The following is a 20,903-nucleotide window of genomic DNA, read 5'->3' on the forward strand; positions in this document are numbered from 1 at the left end:
CACGGTATGATATGCAGTGAAATGCTTTTTGCGACTACTACAGACCACAGTATTGCAAATGTTGCAAGTATACAATAATCCAATATGCAAATATTGCAAACATAACCAAATATTACACTTTTACGTCTTTAACATAAAATATGTGGAACTGGTAGGGTGAAGGTGTGCAAATGAGGGTGATTTTGTGCAAAAAACATTCACAACATTCTGTAGTATATGCAAATTGCATATAAAAACTTTGTGGAAACCAGCATTTGTGCCGTTCTCAAAACTTCTGGCCACGACTGTATGTATATGAGGACTCGGATCAGGCCATACTTTGTAAGCACGTGCGAGGAGAGAACTGCTCTCTGATTGGTCACACCTTCCGCACGATTCGTCGCCGCGGGCCCCGCCCTCGGGCGCCTTCGCCCAATCCCATTGGCCGAGGCCAGGGGTGAACGCCCGGAAGTAACCTGTCACCGCGTCACACCACGCCGCGATGCCGCTGTCAGAGGCGCGACCGCGGTCCCCTTCCCCGGCCGGGATGTGAACGCCCGCCCCACCCCGCCACCGCCACCGCCACCGCCGCCGCCCGTCGCTCCGTGTCGTTTCGGAACCGGGGCCTCCAGGATTACCTGCCGGCTTCTCTGTCACGGTGGGTGGATAAGCGCGTTACCGCGCCGGCGGTTAGCATGCTAGTACCGGCGCGTCCCTGTAAAATGTCACATTTTTTCCGGGCGGCTCGTCGTGTGCCGCTGGGCGCCTTCGCCACATGAGCCGGGCTGGTTTCTCAGGGTCCGTGCCCGTCGCCGTTAGCCTGTTAGCAGCGCTTTCCTTTACTCAGGGACCATTCTGCCGGCGGACGTCCGAGCAACATGGCTGCGAATTATCCTGCAAAGGTCCCGCCGCTTCCTGTCATCTCTCCATGACATTTTTTACACAAATTCTTCTGAACAAAAAGAGTCAAATCTACTTAATGCTGCGTGTGTGTGTGTGTGTGTGTGTGTGTGTGTGTGTGTGTATATAAACATACACATTCTGCACTTTATGTACACTCTGTTTATAAGATTAGATTGTCTATTATATTGTACTGTTCATTGTTCATCTATACACACTTATAGATCTATGTACATTCATACAAATATTTATATTCAATATAAACATATTATACATCTTGCACAAATAACACTCATCCGTACGCATCCTTACACGTTGTTCTTGTTACCTGATATAAGTATGGTATGAAAATGTCACGGTGTAAGTTTGTGGCCGTATCACCCTGCCCTGATGGTATCTCATGGGTCAACAAGCTAATTTATCTACCAGCCACCCTACAAGCACAAACACACACACACACACGCACGTGTCCCCGATTCGCCTCAGAATTCGTGAACAGTCGCTCTGGAGATGTAGGGGCTGAGCGGGATCCTCAGTGGAGTGGTCCTGATTGGAATAAGTGCCGATTTACGGTTGTTATATATGCGATGACCTGATTAGACGCAAATCTACTTCCAGTTTTCGGAGCCTGCCACGGACGCTCAGCCATGGCGGAGCAGGGGACCCCTGCTAAGAAAGCCCCGGCCGTGGCCGCTGTCCGGCATTCGCACTTCATCGTGGGCTCCGTGTCGGAGGAGAACTCTGAGGACGAGATCCTGGGCAAGGCCGACCTGCCGGCGGAGGAGAAGGAGCCGCGCTCCCTGTCGCCGTCGTCGCTCAGCTCCGACAGCACGTGTGAGATGGACGGCGCGGACGGCCCCCTGCACAACATGAGGTGGGCGCTCGGCCGAAATTTCATGTAGCCGGGATGAGGGGGTAGTAGCCTAGCGGGTAACACACCCGCCTATGAACCAGAAGACCCAGGTTCAAATCCCACTTACTACCATTGTGTCCCTGAGCAGGACACTTAACCCTGAGTGTCTCCAGGGGGGGACTGTCCCTGTAACTACTGACTGTAAGTCGCTCTGGATAAGGGCGTCTGGTAAATGCTGTAAATGTAAATGGGATGAGAGGCTTAGTCTACAGGGCGTTTTTTTTTCTTCTCCCTGCCGTCTTCCCCCTCTCTTCTCTTTCACTGTGGAACGATGGCAGTGTTTGTAAATGAATAGTTTCATTATCAGCAGCTTCTGTCTTACATCAACAGCCCCGATTGTGCTGGTCTGAATGTCTGAATCTGTTTAAAATATCAGACTCGACAAGCACAAGCTGAGTCGGCTGCTGCTAGAACCACACGGAAGATCAGAAAATAATCTTTTTCGCTTCAGTATATACAGTGATAATTATTAAAAAAAAAAATTTGTTGTTCTTCCGTTATATGTCATGATGATAGAGTACTGTCCTTCAGTGTATTTCGCATCACAGCATCATGATATAATTGTCTCATATTTCATCCAATCACAAGACTCTCTGTGATTCCCACCCCAGGTGAATCCAGGGCTGGTTACCGTCTCTGATATAGAAATCAAATGAAGATTTTTTTTAACCCCCTATAGGACAACAGAATAACAGGGTTCCTACGGTCATATACAAACCTGGAAAAGTCATGGAATTTGAAAATAAAATTTTCCAGTTTTGGAATACAAATTTAACACACGAATGTATAATGAGGTACGTGGTTCCCGTAAGACTGCGCGATGGCCCTTTTTCTACATTTACAACTACAACGTTTAAAACTAGCGCAGGTCTGTAGTATCTTTGCTGGCTTTACGTAGTGAACCGCGCCACGTGCTGCTGCACGCGTCGCTTCCGTATTCCAGCACCGTAGTCCACTGTCTCCATTTAAAAGTCATGGAAATTACAGCCGATCCTGACTGGGTCCATTTTACTCGGGCTCAGGCTGCGCAAACTTTTAAGTTCAGCTTTTCGGGGTTGTCATGAATTTAGTTTAAAAATGTCTTAGTAAATTTTACTTTTTTAAAACTTTTTATTTGCTTTGGAGTCTTCAAAAAAGTCGTGTAAATTCTTTTCTAAAAATTTGTAATAACTCTTCTTCTAGTTAATGACCGCATTCCGTATTTGAGGGCGGGGAGACCACTACGTCAAATGGTCCTATTTGCTCAGAATTGAGAGCCGGTTCAACTTTTCCGAATTAAGAAGTCAGAGTGAACTTTAATGTCACCTCGACCACACACGCACACACGAGTGTACAGATAGCAAATGCAAATTCTACAGTGGGCTCAAACATAGAGAACGGTGCAAGGGGCCAAAGCAATAATGACACTCATCCCAGGTGGATTTTGAGTGCAACAAGCGTATAGAAGTATTTAAAAATAGATATATACTTAGATGTGTATTGTTTTTTTACCCAGTGGTCTACAACAGACCATTTAAATGCATTTTTTGTTAGGAGAGATACTACAGCCTGTGTGTGTGTGTATGTGTGTGGGGTGTCAAAGTCAGGCCACAGGCCCACCCCCCTTCCTCCCCTAGTCCCCACTCTTCCGGGTTCCGCGCAGGAGGAATCGCTAGTGATTGGTCCGACTTGCCTGATCGCGAATCATTACGTTACTTCGTATGTGTTGTGGCGATGAGCCACGCCTTGTTTAATATTGGCCTCCCAGGCCGGGTTCGAGTCCCTAAACGCCAAGGTGCCACCTTGATCAAGGTACCATCCCAATGCGCTGCTCCCCTTCATGGACGCGCACTGCTCACTAAGGGTTAAATGCACATTTTGTTGTGTATCACAATGACGGTTTTTGATTGACAGGCCCAGCATGTCGGGGCTCCACCTGGTGAAACAGGGTCGGGACCGGCGCCGCATGGACCTGCAGCGGGATTTCACCGTGGCCTCGCCGGCCGAGTTCGTCACCCGCTTCGGCGGTAACAAGGTCATTGAGAAGGTACGTAGCCGCCGCTTCCTGGTTTGGATTTTCTTCCCTGGGTTGATGAGTGGGTTGACGTTCTGCGTCTCATCACGCAACAGGTGCTCATCGCCAACAACGGCATTGCCGCGGTGAAGTGCATGCGTTCCATCCGTCGCTGGGCTTATGAAATGTTCCGCAATGAGCGCGCCATCCGCTTTGTTGTCATGGTGACACCAGAAGACCTGAAAGCCAATGCTGGTGAGCTGGATGGATGTGTATGGTTTGATGCCCATGATATCACCACAGTGTTACACATTTGTGACGGGGGAAAAGTGGTGGTAGTAAACTAGTGTGTAACACACTCGCCTATAAACCAGAAGACCCAGGTTCAAACACCACTTACTACCATTGTGTCCTAAGTGTCTCCGGGGGGGACTGTCCCTGTAACTACTGATTGTAAGTCGCTCTGGATAAGGGCGTCAGGTAAATACTGTAAATGTAAAATAATATATATGTTTATGTGTGTATGTTACTCCCTTAATCCATAATGTTTGTTGGGGTTTGGGCTGCGATCGGTTAATTGGCCCTCTGGCATTTGTGTCTCCACTTGTTGTGAATTTAAAGTGTTGGGTGGACGATGCAGAAATTGCAGTGGGAACGAGCGGATAGAAGAATAGAAAAGTAATATTTCAGTACTGATATGGACTTCTGTTTTTAAGGGTTGAATAATGGATTCATTTGTAGGAGTCTCATCTGGTCATATTTTTCTTGTTTTTAGAGTACATAAAAATGGCTGACCACTATGTTCCCGTACCTGGGGGGACCAACAATAACAACTACGCCAACGTGGAGCTGATTGTGGACATCGCCAAGCGGATCCCTGTGCAGGTTCAGAGCCTCTATAATTCTTATGATGTATTTTTAATAAGGGTACAGTCGTGGTTCAGATTATGTAAAATTACATAATCTGAAAATTTTTGTTTTTTCTTTTTAATGCCGGTGCAGTTAACCCTTCTCGATCCTCATTTCTATAGGCAGTGTGGGCTGGGTGGGGCCATGCCTCTGAAAACCCCAAACTTCCAGAGCTCCTGCATAAAAACAGCATTGCCTTCATGGGTCCGTGTTGCAAAAACATCACCGGTCAAGTCCTGTTGTGTAGTGCTTTGTCTTACTGACCCATTCCCGGTGTGTTTACTTCCTTAGGACCCCCCAGTCAGGCCATGTGGGCTCTGGGTGACAAGATCGCCTCGTCCATTGTTGCCCAGACCGCCGGCATCCCAACTCTGCCCTGGAGTGGAACAGGTCTGTTCTTTCGCTCTCATGGCTCTGGAAATGCGCAGCGTTAGATTAATGTGTGTTTGGGTGTTGTGTCTCAGGGCTGACTGTTGAGTGGTCAGTGAATGACCAGAAGAAAGGCATCGTCAACGTCCCGTCTGATCTGTATGAGCAGGGCTGCATCCAAGATGTGGAGGCTGGCCTGAAGGTGATGCACAAAGTGTCTAACCGACCAGTCATGTTCCAGCAATTAAGCAATTACAATTTAATAAAAGACATGTATGAAAAAAATTCAGCTTTTTTTAGATTTTAGTTGAAATAGTAAAAACTTCCCCCATAAGACCACACCCATCGTTCAGACGCTGCTGCGTGCTAGCGCCACGTCTTCTTGAGTCTGGTGTTGCTTTTTGGGTGCAGGCTGCAGAGCAGGTTGGCTACCCAGTCATGGTGAAGGCCTCCGAGGGAGGAGGAGGGAAAGGGATTCGGAAGGTGAACGCTGCTGATGACTTCCCCAACCTCTTCAGACAGGTGCGTGAGACCGGTTTGAACCACTGATCTTCTTCTGTATTCTGTATGTGTGACATTCATAAACCAGTGAAGGTTCACACCTCTACTTTGTACCAACGATAGCATAAAAAAAAAAAAAAAAAACTTGCTCGATCGTGTGTATGAATATTGACTTCTCAGGTTCAGACTGAGGTGCCGGGCTCACCCATCTTCGTCATGCGTCTCGCCAAGCACGCGAGGCACCTCGAGGTCCAGATCCTGGCCGACCAGTACGGGAACGCCATCTCCCTGTTTGGCCGCGACTGCTCCGTCCAGCGCCGCCACCAGAAGATCATTGAGGAGGCGCCCGCCACCATTGCCACGGCGGACATTTTCGAGGACATGGAGCGGGTGCGTCAACAAAGTCAGACCTTGCCTCAGGGTCCTTAATTAGTTGAATTGAGTTCATTATAGTTCATTCAAATTCAAATTTTATTTGTCACATACACAGTCATACACTGTATGATATGCAGTGAAATGCTTTAGCGACTGCTACAGACCACAGTATTGCAAATATTGCAAGTATACAATGATTACCAATATGCAAATTTTCGAGGACATGTGTAACAGCAAGGTATAAAGTGAAAAAAAAATTGTGCAAGAGTAAAAAAAAATTGAGTTACTGAAAGTGGAAGTGAAAGAATGGGTCGCCATAGTTACACAACAGTACTCCCAGTACAGGTTACCAATTTCCATGGCTTCCATGGCATAGAATTGTCACAGTATGATGTTACTTTCAAGCTAGACGCAAGCGAGTGACCGGTTTCTACTCTCCCTCAGTGCGCGGTGAAGCTGGCGAAGATGGTGGGCTACGTCAGCGCGGGGACGGTGGAGTATCTCTTCAGCCAGGACGGCAGTTTCTACTTCCTGGAGCTCAACCCACGGCTGCAGGTGGAGCACCCCTGCACCGAGATGGTGGCTGACGTCAACCTGCCTGCGGCTCAGCTGCAGGTGCGGCCTTTCTTCCTCACAAGATTTTCGGAACGCTGCGTTAGACCTGCATCCTCAGTGCTTACATGGAAAAGTAAATGAAAACAAGGAATGACCTCTAGCGGGTGATCAGTACCTTGAAGAAAAAAGGATTTTATTAAAAACAATCCATTTTATTCATATCGCACATACAGAGAAGAAGCCTGTACAGTCATAAAACATAATACATAAAAAATAAAAACAAGGCAAATATTTTTACATAAAAGCGGTCATAAAATAATAAATAAAACCTGTCTAATATTTACTGGCAGCTCATTCCAGCACTTAGGAGCCACAACTAAGCTTTAACCTTGTTTCCTGGACGTCAGAAGTCATCTGGCCTTCACACCTTAGTGGTCGTGAGGGTATGAATGGCTGAAGCAGCTCAGGGTGGAGCAAGTCCATTTAAGCATTTGTACACTAAAACAATGGTTTTAACGTACAAATTGATTCTAAATGTGCAAAATTGATTCTAAAATGTGCAGGGAGGTTGGGAAGACCTAACTGGTGCTTTCTAGCTAGAGGCAAGGCCGGGCTGACTACTGCAATGCCCTTTCTGCAGGAGCTTTTTGATCTGACTGTCCATTTGTAAATCACAGTCCATGATTATTCCCATGTTTTTGACCACTATTGGTAATATGTGGCCTCAAGGGACCTAGAAGAAGAAAAAAATATTTTATTAAAGTGTAAAAGGGGATTGACTGCTCTCACCTCCTCCTGTCAATATCACATGTGCAGTTGCCCGAGCAGTTTTACCAAATCCCTGAATAATCCAAAAAATGTGCCAAAAACCACACAAAGCTACCAAAACTGCTGTGACAACTGAGTATACTTGGGGTTCCTTAGTTCCTATTGTCCCCAAGTTATTATATACAGAAGGCAACTGTTGGCTGGTGTGAGTGTGCTGTGTGTGTGTGTGTGTGTGTGTGTGTGTGTGCATGAAATTCATATTTTTTTTTATATCAGTCGAATTTGCATGCTGCATCATACGACTAACCCTAACTATTTAATTGTAAACTCAGTTTGGTGGTATGCTTTGCAACACGGCCCTCATCCACACACACACACACACACACACTCACAGCACACTCACACCAGCCAACAGTTGCCTTGACGACAAGCAATTTACGCTCTAGCAGCCCTCTTGCCGCCGCAAAACCACAGTCACGTGGCTCCTCTATGTGCCTTATGTAGGTCACCGTGCCACTGGGGTCACTTTAGTAGGAGGGGTTTAACTCTTCCCACTTGTAGGTTTTAACCACCAATCAGAGGTTGGGGGGAAGGATTTCTAGCTTTTTGCTACTTGATCTAATACCAGAATAAAAGGGTTGGGCCCAGAGTGTCATAAAGGCCCAGAAACCCCATGAACCTCCAGGGTTTATTCTTTTTTCCAGTCTGCCTATGATTTGCAGGCTGCATTGTGTGTAATATGAGTAAGCACTACAAATGAGATCAATGAGTGTCCTGACCCCTCCCTTAGATTGCCATGGGCATCCCCCTGCACCGCATTAAGGACATCCGTGTGATGTACGGCGTCCAGCCCTGGGGCGACTCTCCCATCGACTTTGAGGGGCTCTTCACTGCCCCCTGCCCGCGAGGCCATGTCATCGCGGCTCGCATCACCAGCGAAAACCCAGACGAGGTGCGTGAGACTGAGGGGGGGGGGGGACACATTTATGTGCTAAAATAGAAGTGTGTCTATGATGTCTTCTGGTTTGTTTGTGTTTCAGGGATTTAAGCCGAGCTCCGGCACGGTGCAGGAGCTGAATTTCCGCAGCAATAAGAACGTGTGGGGCTACTTCAGCGTGGCAGCTGCCGGGGGCCTGCACGAGTTTGCAGACTCCCAGTTCGGCCACTGCTTCTCCTGGGGCGAGAACCGAGAGGAGGCCATCTCGTCAGTATTCACAAGCTATGGGAACATAAAGAAATTAATTCCCTTATAAATAATCCACGGACCCAGATGCATTTTAAAACTGTCCGGTTTTACACGCCATTTATCTGGCATGTCCAGAAACTGACTATATAAGTGATAACAGCCAGGCTATAGCCGTTAACAAGTATAACATGGAAAAACATGAATAATTCAAAATGATTTACTGTTTCTATTCTGTTTTCTCTGGCAGCAACATGGTGGTGGCTCTGAAGGAGCTGTCCATCCGTGGAGACTTCAGGACCACCGTGGAGTACCTCATTAAGCTGCTGGAGACAGAGAGCTTCCAGAATAACTCCATCGACACAGGCTGGCTGGACCGGCTCATCTCTGAGAAGATGCAGGTCAGGAGGGTGCCATGCCTCAGTTCCGTATGTGGGGGTTACTAAGAGTTACGAAGCCCCTGATGTAGACCGCTGGCCTGTTTCCTGTTCAGGCCGAGAGGCCGGACACAATGTTGGGGATTGTGAGTGGAGCTCTTCACGTGGCGGACGTCAGCCTCCGGAACAGTGTGTCCAACTTCCTGCATTCGCTTGAACGGTACGTCCCCAGGTTATTTCTATACTGCTGTTATAGCGTCGGTTATAGTTGTTTTTGCCGGTCTGTCTTAATTTTATTTTTAGTGTAGTCTTTGCGTCCAGCTGTAATTTGTCTTTATTAGTATTAATCATGTCCAGACACATTTTAGTCTAGACAAGTTTCAGTCTTATTTTAGTCAGAATTATCATGAATATTTAGTCAGAATATCATGAAACTTTTTTTTTTCTTCTTTCTTTTCAATTCTATTCAACCCAATCAATACAGTACCTAGTAGAACAGACAAGCAACATTTTCTTTTAGTCAAACTCATTTCATAATTAAAACAAGGTTATTGTTATTTTATTGTTAACTTATAGACTCAAGAATACTCAACATCCATTCCAGACGCGGAAGACACTCTGATTTGTTCCATGTTTTTCAACACACATTCTTTACCACTTCATCATTTTCTCACAGCCATTTGCTCACCCACCACAAATGTCCTGAAATCTAAACTATGCCTCGAATCAGAATTGCGCGAGTGATGTCATCTGTATGACCAAATGACAGACGCAGGAAACAAAAATACTGCATAATAATAATGCGGTTAAACGAGAGGAAATAATGTCATGTCTTATTCCGTCGCTTTAGTCTAGTTTTATTTTGTAAACCTCATTTAGTCTTGCGTGTGTGTGTGTCTAATGATATATTTCGTTATAGTTATTGTCACAAGACCAGCATTATGTCTCGTCTTGTTTGTCAGGTCATAAAGATTTGTTATCACAAAGATATTTAGTCATAAATGTTATTAATTAAACCCGCAGTAGCATTAATAGAGCCCACTTGTTCATCTGTCTCCATGTGACCCAGTGCTGCCTCGGTAGAAATGTCTGTAAGGTATTAGGATGAACATCTGAAATGTTTGATATGATATTTTTGTCATATCGTCCATAGTCCGCTAATTGGTCTCTGTCTTCCTCTCTTGTCTCTGTTTCTTGACGATAGTGGTCAGGTGCTGCCAGCCAACACACTGATGAACACGGTGGACGTGGAGCTGATCTACGAAGGCACCAAGTATGTTCTGAAGGTGACCCGTCAGTCCCCCAACTCCTACGTGGTGATCATGAACAGTTCCTCCGCCGAGGTGGACGTGCATCGGCTTAGTGACGGGGGCCTGCTGCTGTCGTACGACGGGAACAGCTATACCACCTACATGAAGGAGGAGATAGATAGGTACCAATTTTAGTGCCAATAGATCTTGATTACACAAAAGTATACACTGTTTTTGAGTGAAAATAATATTATCACAGAGTGGTTCATACACTGTGTGAGGGTTTTGACCATGTAATCATTTACATGCTTATGTTCCAACTCCAAGCTGTGATGTGTATTTGTGTAATAGGGGTAATGGAGGGTCATATCAAGGTGTGCATAATTGTATTGTTGAATTTAGTCGCAAATAATAATTCCTCACACTAATAGTTGCCTAGCATTTGCCTGAGAATGTTTACACTCACATTTTTTTTCCTTTGCAAAAAATATGTGTTTCAGGTGCATTAACATTTTGGATTGACTGTTAGAACAGTATTTTTTTTTATATTAAATTAATCCTCAAAATACTGTTTTGCATAATAATTGTGCACACAGTGTAGTTTGTAATCTGGGTTCTGCTTTAACTTATTTTAAGAATATAAAGTGGATGCCTTATATAATTCTGCTTTTATTAACAACTTCCTTCAAACATATTAACATATAAAAAAGACCTAATTTACATTAACTTAGCTTGTTAATGAGGATAAATGAAATAAATAAAGTGAAGGGATTGTCACTTGTCACATGTTCCGAGACTTCATCCAGTCGAAGGTCAGTCCGGACCTAATAAAGTGAAGTGATTGTCACATGTGATACACAGCAGCACAGCACACGGTGCACACAGTGAAATTTGTCCTCTGCATTTGAGCAGTGGGCAGCCATGACAGGCTCCCGGGGAGCAGTGTGTGGGGACGGTGCTTTGCTCAGTGGTACCTCAGTGACGATCGAAATTCGAACCGGCAATCGTCTGATTACGGCACCGCTTCCTTAACCGCTTGGCCACCACTGCCTCAACAAAATAAAACCACCAATTATTCTGACTATAGGTAATGTTGATAGATCATCATGGACTGGTAAATGTTTAGTTTATCCTCTATGCATCAAAAATTACCGCATCTGTTTTGAAGTTGAATAAGGCATGAAGTGTCACTTTTTTGGTCAACTTTGGTCAACAGCATTATTTTCTGAAAAATTTAATGTTTCATTTCCACGTCACTCATGAGCCATGATTGGGGGCAGTGGTGGCCTAGCGGTTAAGGAAGTGGCCCCGTAATCAGAAGGTTGCCGGTTCAAATTCAGACCCACACACTGCTCCCCGGGCGCCTGTCATGGCTGCCCACTGCTCACCAAGGGTGATTGTTAAAAGCAGGGGACACGTTTCGTTGTGTCACCATGTGCTGTGCTGCAGTGTTTCACAATGACAATCACTTCACTTTCACTTTCATGATTGGTAGAAGAGGTTGAACTGGGGCCGGACCGTGTCAAATGTCCATAACAAATCTGGCAGTGGTTGGTGTGCAGGGAATAACTTGTCAAGTCAAGTCACCCCTCATCACCTACCTGGACTAGCGGTCTCATCAGGTGGCCTGTGGTTCTGCAGGTATCGCATCACCATCGGGAACAAGACGTGTGTGTTTGAGAAAGAGAACGACCCGTCCCTGCTGCGCTCGCCATCAGCCGGAAAACTAATCCAGTACACGGTGGAGGACGGGGGACACGTGTTTGCTGGACAGTGCTACGCTGAGATCGAGGTGTGTGTGTGTGTGTGTGTGGATGTGCGCACCTGTCTGTCTTTGAGAACTTCGTGCTGTAATGGACTGTCTGTGCTCAGGTGATGAAGATGGTGATGACGCTGACTGCGGCGGAGTCGGGCTGTATCCACTACGTGAAGAGGGCGGGGGCGGTTCTGGAGCCTGGCTGCGTTATCGCCAAACTGCAGCTGGACGATCCCAGCAGGATCCAACAGGTCTGGTGTCTTCGCATCTTTTATTTGTCCCGAATTATACATTTACATTTACATTTACAGCATTTATCAGACGCCCTTATCCAGAGCGACTTACAATCAGTATTACAGGGACAGTCTCCCTGGAGCAATTTAGGGTTAAGTGTCTTGCTCAGGGACACAATGGTAGTAAGTGGGATTCGAACCCGGGTCTTCTGGTTCATAGGCGAGTGTGTTACCCACTAGGCTACTACCACCCTTATCCAAGTTTATTTAATCACCTTGTTTTAGTTGGAGGTAGGATAGTACATCATTGTGACACTTCCAATGCCTGATGTTGAACACTTAATAATGTGGGTGTGAAAGGCTGCATTAATGTAAAGTAAATATACAATTATTTAAAATGATTCTCTACATATGTTGTGGTTTATGTTTGGGAGGAATTAATTTATTCTGCACAATTGAAAAAAACAGCGTCATACCAATGTGCTGTACAAAAGATACAAGAAAAACAAATACAAGAGTTTCGCATACAGTTAAAAGCAATCGGACAAAATTTAATGTAAGCCTCGATTTGAAAGTTGGAAATTAATGGTGCCCACCAAATTTCTAAAGGTAGAGTGTTCCATAATTTTGGAGCCAAAAAATTGATAACCCCTAGATTCCTGTTTGACTCTGCCACTACCAGCCTGTTTCTGGTGTGTATGCTCAGCCAGTATCGTGTACGAGTTGTATGTTTGAAGTATGCTTTAGGTGTCATTTTTGGGGCTTTATGCTTTTTTTGTGTTCGGACCCGCAGGCTGAGCTGTTCACAGGCAGCCTGCCCACCGTCCAGGCGGTGGCCCTGAGGGGCGAAAAGCTGCACAGGGTTTTCCACAACACCCTGGATCACCTGCTGCACATCATGAGTGGCTACTGCCTCCCCGAGCCTTTCTTCAGCAGCAAGGTCAGAGGTCACCCTGCTCATATTCTACCACGTCGGGGCGCAGGCCACGCTGGAACGTTGCCCTGTGTGTGTGTCTGACTATGTCCAGTTGAAGGAGTGGGTGGAGCGGCTGATGAAGACCCTGAGGGACCCTTCCCTGCCCCTGCTGGAGCTGCAGGACATCATGACCAGCGTTTCCGGACGCATCCCCCCTGCAGTGGAGAAAGCGATTAAAAAAGAGATGGCCCAGTACGCCAGCAACATCACATCTGTGCTCTGCCAGTTCCCCAGTCAACAGGTCACACTTACACACACACACACACACACACACACACAACATACACACACTGACAGGCACAGTCCATCAACATTCATTCTTCTCGCAGATCGCCAACATCCTGGACAGCCACGCGGCCACTCTGAACAGGAAGTCGGAGAGGGAGGTCTTCTTCATGAACACCCAGAGCATCGTGCAGCTTGTCCAGAAGTGAGACCACTTTCTTTTTTCTTTTTTTGTTAAGCGCCTCACAAGCAAAAGGGACACTTTGAAACATGGAAATGTAATCCAAACCCAGGTACCGCAGCGGGATCCGAGGCCACATGAAGGCAGTGGTGATGGACCTGCTCAGACAGTACCTGAAGGTGGAGGTGCAGTTTCAGCACGGTAAGCCACCAGCGAAGCTGAATAAAAAGAATTAACCTGTAAACTGTACGCATTTGCAAGTTTACAGAAGTAGAATCCGAGAACCTGTAGTTTCCACACTTGGCCACTAGATGGCATGTTTTTCAAGGGTTCCTCAAACCCTAAACATCTGCATATATTTTTTTGCACTATTGTCAATAACGGACAATGTGTTTCTCTGCAGGACACTATGACAAGTGTGTGTTCAAACTGCGGGAGGAGAATAAAGGAGACATGGCCAGCGTGCTCAACTACATCTTCTCCCATGCACAGGTCACCAAGAAGAACTCGCTGGTCACCATGTTGATCGTAAGTTTACTATATTGTACATTTTATTTATTATAACATTGGCATGTAGCGAATAAAGAAGCGTCCCGCATTTCAGGCGTGCATGTGTGCATGCAAAATAGAAACTGCATTTATCTGCAGGCGACATTTTTTGGGTTAGATGTGTAGAAAGTTTTAGACAAATTTTTTCCTTTTTTTCCATTTTAATCCCAGTGGCAGTCTAGGTCCATTGTAATTGCGTTTTGCTGCGTGATTTTTGCATTTTCCGTATTATGTGCCACAAGTGTGAATTTTGCTTGAAGCCTCCCCCCAGGTCAGATAAGTTGTAGTTCATAGATCCTCTGCCATAACATTTTCTTCAGCTACTTTTATCTCATCTTATCCTGTTTTTCACTTATTCATTGCAATGAGTCACTTCATTTGTCACCTTTTTAATTAAGTATTAATGTGGCTTATATTACCCTCTACCTCTGTTATATTATTAGTTCACATTATTAATTCATGCAATTTCTCAGGGGCCACATTAGCGGGGCTAAATTCTCACTCTGGCTTTAGGACCAGCTCTGTGGCCGCGACCCCACACTGACCGATGAGCTGATGGCCATCCTGACCGAACTGACCCAGCTCAGCAAGACCACCAATGCCAAGGTGGCCCTGAGAGCGCGGCAGGTGAAGCACCAGACAATAATCACCCACCAGATTCTAGCAGACCGCATTCAGACGTCGCGGTGTCTTGTTTTAATTCCAGGTGCTGATTGCTTCTCACCTGCCATCGTATGAGCTGCGGCACAACCAGGTGGAGTCGATCTTTCTCTCCGCCATCGACATGTACGGCCACCAGTTCTGCATCGAGAACCTGCAGGTGCTGCGGCGGTGACTTCTGAGGCCTCTGTCAGTTTCAGCTGGTATGCTTTATGATTGTTATCTCTTTCATGTGTTTGTCTTGTGCAGAAACTCATCTTGTCGGAGACGTCCATCTTCGACGTGCTTCCCAACTTCTTCTACCACAGTAACCAGGTGGTGCGCATGGCAGCCCTGGAGGTGACTGCGTACATTTTACCTCTGTTTATGTTTGCTCATTTATGTGGATTTATTATTCAGTGTGTCTGTTTGTGTGTGTGTGTGTGTGTGTGTGTGTGCAGGTATACGTACGCAGGGCCTACATCGCTTATGAGCTCAACAGCGTCCAGCATCGCCAGCTGAAAGACAACACCTGCATTGTGGAGTTCCAGTTTATGCTGCCCACCTCCCACCCCAATAGGTACCCACAATGCCTTGCTGTACCTCCTGCCCATCCCCCTTTTGTGCAGATATTGTGTGTGTGTGTGTGTGTGTGTGTGTGTGTGTGTGTGTGTTCTCACTCATGTCCAGCAACATGCAGACTAGGGCTGCATGATTATGGCCAAAATGATAATAACGATTATTTTTATCAATGTTGTAATCATGATTATTAATCATGATTATTCATTATTTTATGTGAAACACATTTTATTGCTATTTTAAATAAACAATAAGTGAACAAGGCTTTCATTTCAAAATTAAATCTCATCACAAGTGACAATCGCTTCACTTTATCACTTTATTATTATTAGTGTATATCTATTTTTTTTGTGTGTATATATCTAGGTTGTCACAAGGTTACATACTGACACAAAGTGCACATGCACAACAAGTACAAACGTGGGACACAGGCAGTGCAAGAGTAACATTTAAGGCGATTAAAATATGTAGACAACAAGAAAACAGACAGACAGAGCTAAACTAGAGAAATGAAGGTGCAAATGCCGCTGTGCAAAAATGAAATGGTGCAGTAATAGATAATATTTTCGAAACATCAAGCGCCACCTAAATCAGTGAGTACATTCACGATTACCACTTCAACATCCTGCTGTATCGTCTTTTCTCTGTGTGTGTGTATTCATGTCATTTGTCTGTAACAGCGCTGGCGCTCGCATGTTTCTAACTGCAGAATTAACCGGCAGGCTTCATCGCGGTCATTAGTGGCGCGTTAGAATTTGTGTGTCCGGCGAGTGAAATGCATGTGCAGGAGCCATCGATCCAGAATGTGTGTGTGTTTTGCTGATTAAATAAGCAAAACAGTCACACACACGCATCCTCTGGCCACTGGCTCTCCGCTCTCCTGGTTGCCTGATGCTAACCTTTCTGTAATCCCTATTGTCTGATTGCAGAGGGAACATCCCCACACTGAACAGGTAGAGTACCTCTTTTTCCCTCTTCCACAACCGTGTGCTGTGCTCTACAGGCTGACCTGTCCTGTGGCACGTACCACGGCCGCATGCGCTCACACACGCCTTGTTTCCTTATTTTTTCCGTGGTTTGTGGCACATTTAATGGGACAATGTCCGCCCAACTTGGGGTAAAGGAAATAGATTTTAGAAGCCTGTTGGTGGTAGTAGTCTAGTGGGTAACACACTCGCCTGTGAACCAGAAGACCCAGGTTCAAACCCCACTTACTACCATTGTGTCCCTGAGCAAGACACTTAACCCTGAGTGTCTCCAGGGGGGGACTGTCCCTGTAACTACTGACTGTAAGTCGCTCTGGATAAGGAAAATGAATCACTGCATCCTACACACACCCTACACTACTAATAGAAATATACAATTTTTAATACACATTCATGTTTATATTTTCAGATTATAGAATACTTTTTTACACTGTGCTGTTGGTGTACTTTTTTCTGTTCTCATCATCCACTGTCCCTTTTTCGGCGTGCCAATGCAAATTCCCCACTTGTGGGACTAATAAAGGATTATCTTGTTTTATCTTATTACTGATTTATAAGAAAGACATTCATCTGGAAATACTCCTTTATTCAGTGAAAACATTAAAAGGAACATTTCTGACGTCAGCTATAAATCTCGGTTTGTGCCGGTTGTGTAGTCCCCTCACCCCACACTAACTCTGGGTCCAGAGTGTGGCTCTTCGTCATTTTCGGATTAGGCGTGATGAACGATTTTATTTTCCATTGTAAACATCTCTTCAGGCCAATCCTGTGTGTTACCGACTGGTATGATGGTTATTACCAGTTGTGTCTGTGTGTTTATTATTTGGAACTTTTTTTTTTTTTTTTTTTTTTTTTTTAAACCCCTTCTTGTGTGTGTGGAACCCAGGATGTCGTTCTCGTCCAACCTGAACCACTATGGGATGGTGCACGTGGCCAGCGTGAGTGACGTGCTGCTGGACACGTCCTTCACCCCGCCCTGCCAGCGCATGGGGGCCATGGTCTCCTTCCGCTCTTTCCAGGAGTTCACCAGGTATCGTGTGAGAGTGTGTGTCCATACGTGTACGAGTTTTTAATGCATGACCTCCAGTCTCTGTGTTCTTGTCTATAATTCTTAGGAACATTAAAGACGTGATGAGCTGCTTCTCAGACTCTCCTCCGTCCAGCCCCACCTTTCCTGATGGTGGGAGCCCTGTTCTGTACGGAGAGGACGACAACAAGGTGAGAATAAAGCATCAGGTCCCGTCTCCAATCCTCTCATACCTGGCGGAAGGAGGGTTCCTGTGCGCTCATCTTCTTCTGTTGGTGGGTATAGAGCACCCAGGACGAGCCCATCCACATCCTCAACGTGGCCATTAAAACCGACAGTGACATCGACGATGACGGCCTGGCCGCCATGTTCCGAGACTTCATCCAGTCGAAGGTCAGAGTCCGGACCTGCTCATTATCAACTACGTTTATTTCTCAAGTCCAAAATCACAAGCCGTTTGTCGCAATGGGCTTTGACGCACCGTACCGCTGACCCACCACAACCCACCCCACCTATGCTAAGGCCTTGCTGTGTGCATTTTATTTCCCAGAAATCCCTGCTGTTTGAGCACGGCATCCGCAGGCTGACGTTCCTGGTGGCGCAGAAGGTGAGTTTGACTCTTGCTTCTGCTCTCCCCCATCGTTTTATTTTTATTTTTTTTTCTTTGTTTTCCTCTGATGATAACACAGGAATCATTCCGCTCGAAATCGTACAATTTAACCCTGCCGAATATGTTGAAATAGGAGCTGGGCGGTAATTTATGGTAATTCTTGAAAACAAAATCTTCTCTCTTTTGTCACTTTTTTTTCCTTCTCCCTGCTGCTCTGTCTCTCCACGTGGTGTTCTGTTCGACACAATTACAGGACTTCAGGAAGCAGATTAACTGTGAGGTGGACCAGCGCTTTCACGTAAGTACGGAGATGAAACAGGGCCGGGATGCGCCCTGATGGAACCAGTCTAACCAGAATGCATTTCCTTTGTGGATTTATTTTAAAGTTGCTGTTTTCACTTGCTTGACGTCCGCATAAATGAAAAGGATAAAAAGGACATGGTTTTGTTAAAAATGGACACCCTTGTATTTTTGGTAGAATTCATCTATCTTTTACAGGTCATAGAAGTGTGGCTAGTGAATCATGTACCATCTCACGGGACTGTAGTCGGCAGAAGCTGATTGTCATGTCTGCTAACTAGTTGGTTACCAAAAGTGAAGTGATCATCATTGTGAAGCACAGCACACGGTGACACAACGAAATGTGTCCTCTGCATTTAACCATCACCCTTGGTGAGCAGAGACACATAGTCTTCCAGACATGTTTTAGTCATCAGATTCCCCGTAAAGCTCTTTTACGAGAAAATGGCTTAAATGTCCCCTATTATGAAATTTGTTTTTGCCTTCATATCAGTGTTAATGATCCCCTAATTCTGTATTTGAGTCCTTCACAATTCCGGTGGCTTTCCGGATGCAGAGTGTGTTTGGTAAATGTCCGTTATGTAGAAGAGAAACTCTTCTCAGCTGTCCTCACTATCCATGGAGGGTCTTGCGGTCCGATGCGGTGCAGTTCCAAAACCAGACAGTGATGCAGCTGGTCAGAATGCGCTCAACAGTCCCTCTGTAGAAGGTGGTGAGGATGGGTGGTGGGAGACGGGCTGTCCTCAGCCTCCGTAAGAAGTAGAGACGCTGCTGGGCTTTCCGGGCTGTTGAGCTGGTGTTGGGAGCCCAGGAGAGGTTCTCTGAGGATCTGATTTTTCACTGTTACCGTGGGGTGGCCGGTCAGCAGAATTCACCCCTGTTTCCGGTCTTCTGTCCTGTCTGTCCCACAGAGAGAATTCCCCAAATTCTTCACCTTCCGCGCCCGAGACAAGGTGAGTCGCCGTACACCAAGCATCCTCCACTGAAGCAGACTTTTAAGTTGATAATCGTTATATCATTATTTTAAATTGTGTTAATGCAAGGGACAGCTAATAACTGGAGAAGCGTATATATATCATAAATTAATTGGTGTTATTATTTGTTTGTTTTTGCTCTATTCTTTGAAAGTCACTCATTAATGATGAATTCTTCCCACTCAATTCACTCCTTTCCTGATGGGCTCGGCAAAAAAAAAAAAAAAATGGTTCCACCAAAACTCATTCCATTAATGAACTTTTTAATTATTTTACCCATTTGAGGGGAATGACATCCATTAGCGAGATGTAATGATCACCTCCATTTCCACGACCCCTCCCCCCGCAGCCCAGTGGCTCCGGGGTATTTTCCTCTCGTTCACTCTGGAGTGTGCGGCACCAGGAATGAAGGAGACTGCTCGACTCGGTCCACCCTCTCGATACGGTGTACTGTTGTGCAAATTGTCTGTGCTGTCGTTCTGGTTACATACGCACACATTTAATTTAATTCCATTTGGAACAAGCAAAAAACAAAAAAAGTTCTTTTATGTCATTTGCACGGATGATGTTCTAGTGTGAATTTCTGAAGGCTGTGACAGCGCGGATGTCACATGTCATGTTTTTCCTCATCAGTTTGAGGAGGACCGTATCTACCGGCACCTGGAACCTGCCCTGGCCTTTCAGCTGGAGCTCAACCGCATGCGCAACTTTGCCCTGACCGCCATCCCCTGCGCCAACCACAAGATGCACCTGTACCTTGGCGCCGCCCGCGTGGAGGTGGGCACCGAGGTCACCGACTACCGCTTCTTCGTGCGGGCAATCATCCGCCACTCGGACCTCGTCACCAAGGTACATGGAGTAAAAGTGAAGTGTCATTGTGGAACACTGCAGCACAGCACACGGTGACACAGCAAAATGTGTCCCCTGCATTTAACCCATCACCATGGGTGCAGTGGGCATCCATGACTGGTGCCCGTGGAGCAGGGTGTGGGGACGGGACCTGAATGGCACCTTGACTGTTTGGGATTTTTGTTGTTATGGTTGTCGTGGTCTGATCTTGCAGCCGTGTTAACTAGATTACGTGTCCGCTGTGCAGGAGGCGTCGTTCGAGTACCTCCACAACGAGGCGGAGCGGCTGCTGCTGGAAGCCATGGACGAGCTGGAGGTGGCCTTCAACAACACCACGGTCCGCACCGACTGCAACCACATCTTCCTCAACTTCGTGCCCACGGTCATTATGGACCCGTCTAAGGTCAGAATCTGTGAGGGCCGGATGGCTGGAGAGGATTTTTTTTTTTGTGTAGATGTATTTTAAGTGGCAAAAAATGTGTGTGTGTGTGTGTGTGTGTGTGTGACCCGGTGCAGATCGAGGAGTCCGTTCGCTCCATGGTGATGCGTTACGGCAGCCGCCTGTGGAAGCTGCGCGTGCTGCAGGCGGAGCTGAAGATCAACATCCGCCTGACGCCCACCGGGAAACAGATCCCCATCCGCCTGTTCCTCACCAACGAGTCCGGATACTACCTGGACATCAGCCTGTACAAAGAGGTCACCGACTCGCGCACGGGACAGGTGGGGCCCAAAGATCGACAGGTGGGGCATTCACCTTCATCATCCCTCCATCGCGCTCCCCCACCCAAATCAGCATTCAGGCCCCGTCCACACGAGAACGAAAACTTTTGTCCAATCTGGCTTCGCGTCCACACGGAGACAGAGTTTCAGGGGACCGAGGGCGGGATTCCAGAGTGAATTTCTCTTTTCCACGTATCCATATAACCCCAAATGTACAACGTCCCACG

At 46.3% G+C, this 20,903-nt stretch overlaps 1 protein-coding gene across 2 annotated transcripts in view; it reads left to right on the forward strand.

Moving 5' to 3' along the window:
• The first annotated feature begins 461 nt into the window (after positions 1-461).
• Positions 462-20,903, forward strand: part of acaca (acetyl-CoA carboxylase alpha) — a 32,319-nt gene continuing 11,877 nt past the window's right edge. The window contains exons 1-37 of one of the 2 annotated variants that reach the window (XM_028982449.1): positions 462-637; positions 1,498-1,753; positions 3,686-3,818; positions 3,902-4,040; positions 4,561-4,670; positions 4,817-4,898; positions 4,986-5,084; positions 5,159-5,265; positions 5,475-5,585; positions 5,745-5,954; positions 6,384-6,554; positions 8,053-8,214; positions 8,303-8,466; positions 8,696-8,846; positions 8,939-9,042; positions 10,027-10,254; positions 11,714-11,864; positions 11,945-12,079; positions 12,855-13,001; positions 13,090-13,278; positions 13,367-13,467; positions 13,556-13,644; positions 13,847-13,971; positions 14,506-14,619; positions 14,699-14,812; positions 14,902-14,991; positions 15,093-15,211; positions 16,140-16,163; positions 17,083-17,226; positions 17,312-17,414; positions 17,509-17,616; positions 17,774-17,830; positions 18,087-18,131; positions 19,045-19,086; positions 19,741-19,956; positions 20,204-20,359; positions 20,473-20,697. In XM_028982449.1, the coding sequence (XP_028838282.1) occupies positions 1,527-1,753; positions 3,686-3,818; positions 3,902-4,040; positions 4,561-4,670; positions 4,817-4,898; positions 4,986-5,084; positions 5,159-5,265; positions 5,475-5,585; positions 5,745-5,954; positions 6,384-6,554; positions 8,053-8,214; positions 8,303-8,466; positions 8,696-8,846; positions 8,939-9,042; positions 10,027-10,254; positions 11,714-11,864; positions 11,945-12,079; positions 12,855-13,001; positions 13,090-13,278; positions 13,367-13,467; positions 13,556-13,644; positions 13,847-13,971; positions 14,506-14,619; positions 14,699-14,812; positions 14,902-14,991; positions 15,093-15,211; positions 16,140-16,163; positions 17,083-17,226; positions 17,312-17,414; positions 17,509-17,616; positions 17,774-17,830; positions 18,087-18,131; positions 19,045-19,086; positions 19,741-19,956; positions 20,204-20,359; positions 20,473-20,697 (4,692 nt within the window). In that variant the 5' untranslated portion in view covers positions 462-637; positions 1,498-1,526. Of the gene's footprint in view, positions 638-1,497; positions 1,754-3,685; positions 3,819-3,901; positions 4,041-4,560; positions 4,671-4,816; positions 4,899-4,985; positions 5,085-5,158; positions 5,266-5,474; positions 5,586-5,744; positions 5,955-6,383; positions 6,555-8,052; positions 8,215-8,302; positions 8,467-8,695; positions 8,847-8,938; positions 9,043-10,026; positions 10,255-11,713; positions 11,865-11,944; positions 12,080-12,854; positions 13,002-13,089; positions 13,279-13,366; positions 13,468-13,555; positions 13,645-13,846; positions 13,972-14,505; positions 14,620-14,698; positions 14,813-14,901; positions 14,992-15,092; positions 15,212-16,139; positions 16,164-17,082; positions 17,227-17,311; positions 17,415-17,508; positions 17,617-17,773; positions 17,831-18,086; positions 18,132-19,044; positions 19,087-19,740; positions 19,957-20,203; positions 20,360-20,472; positions 20,698-20,903 lie in introns of those variants that run through there. The other variant, XM_028982450.1, reaches the window with a different exon arrangement.

This window comes from Denticeps clupeoides, chromosome 6, assembly GCF_900700375.1.
Source record: "Denticeps clupeoides chromosome 6, fDenClu1.1, whole genome shotgun sequence".
Taxonomy (NCBI): domain Eukaryota; kingdom Metazoa; phylum Chordata; class Actinopteri; order Clupeiformes; family Denticipitidae; genus Denticeps; species Denticeps clupeoides.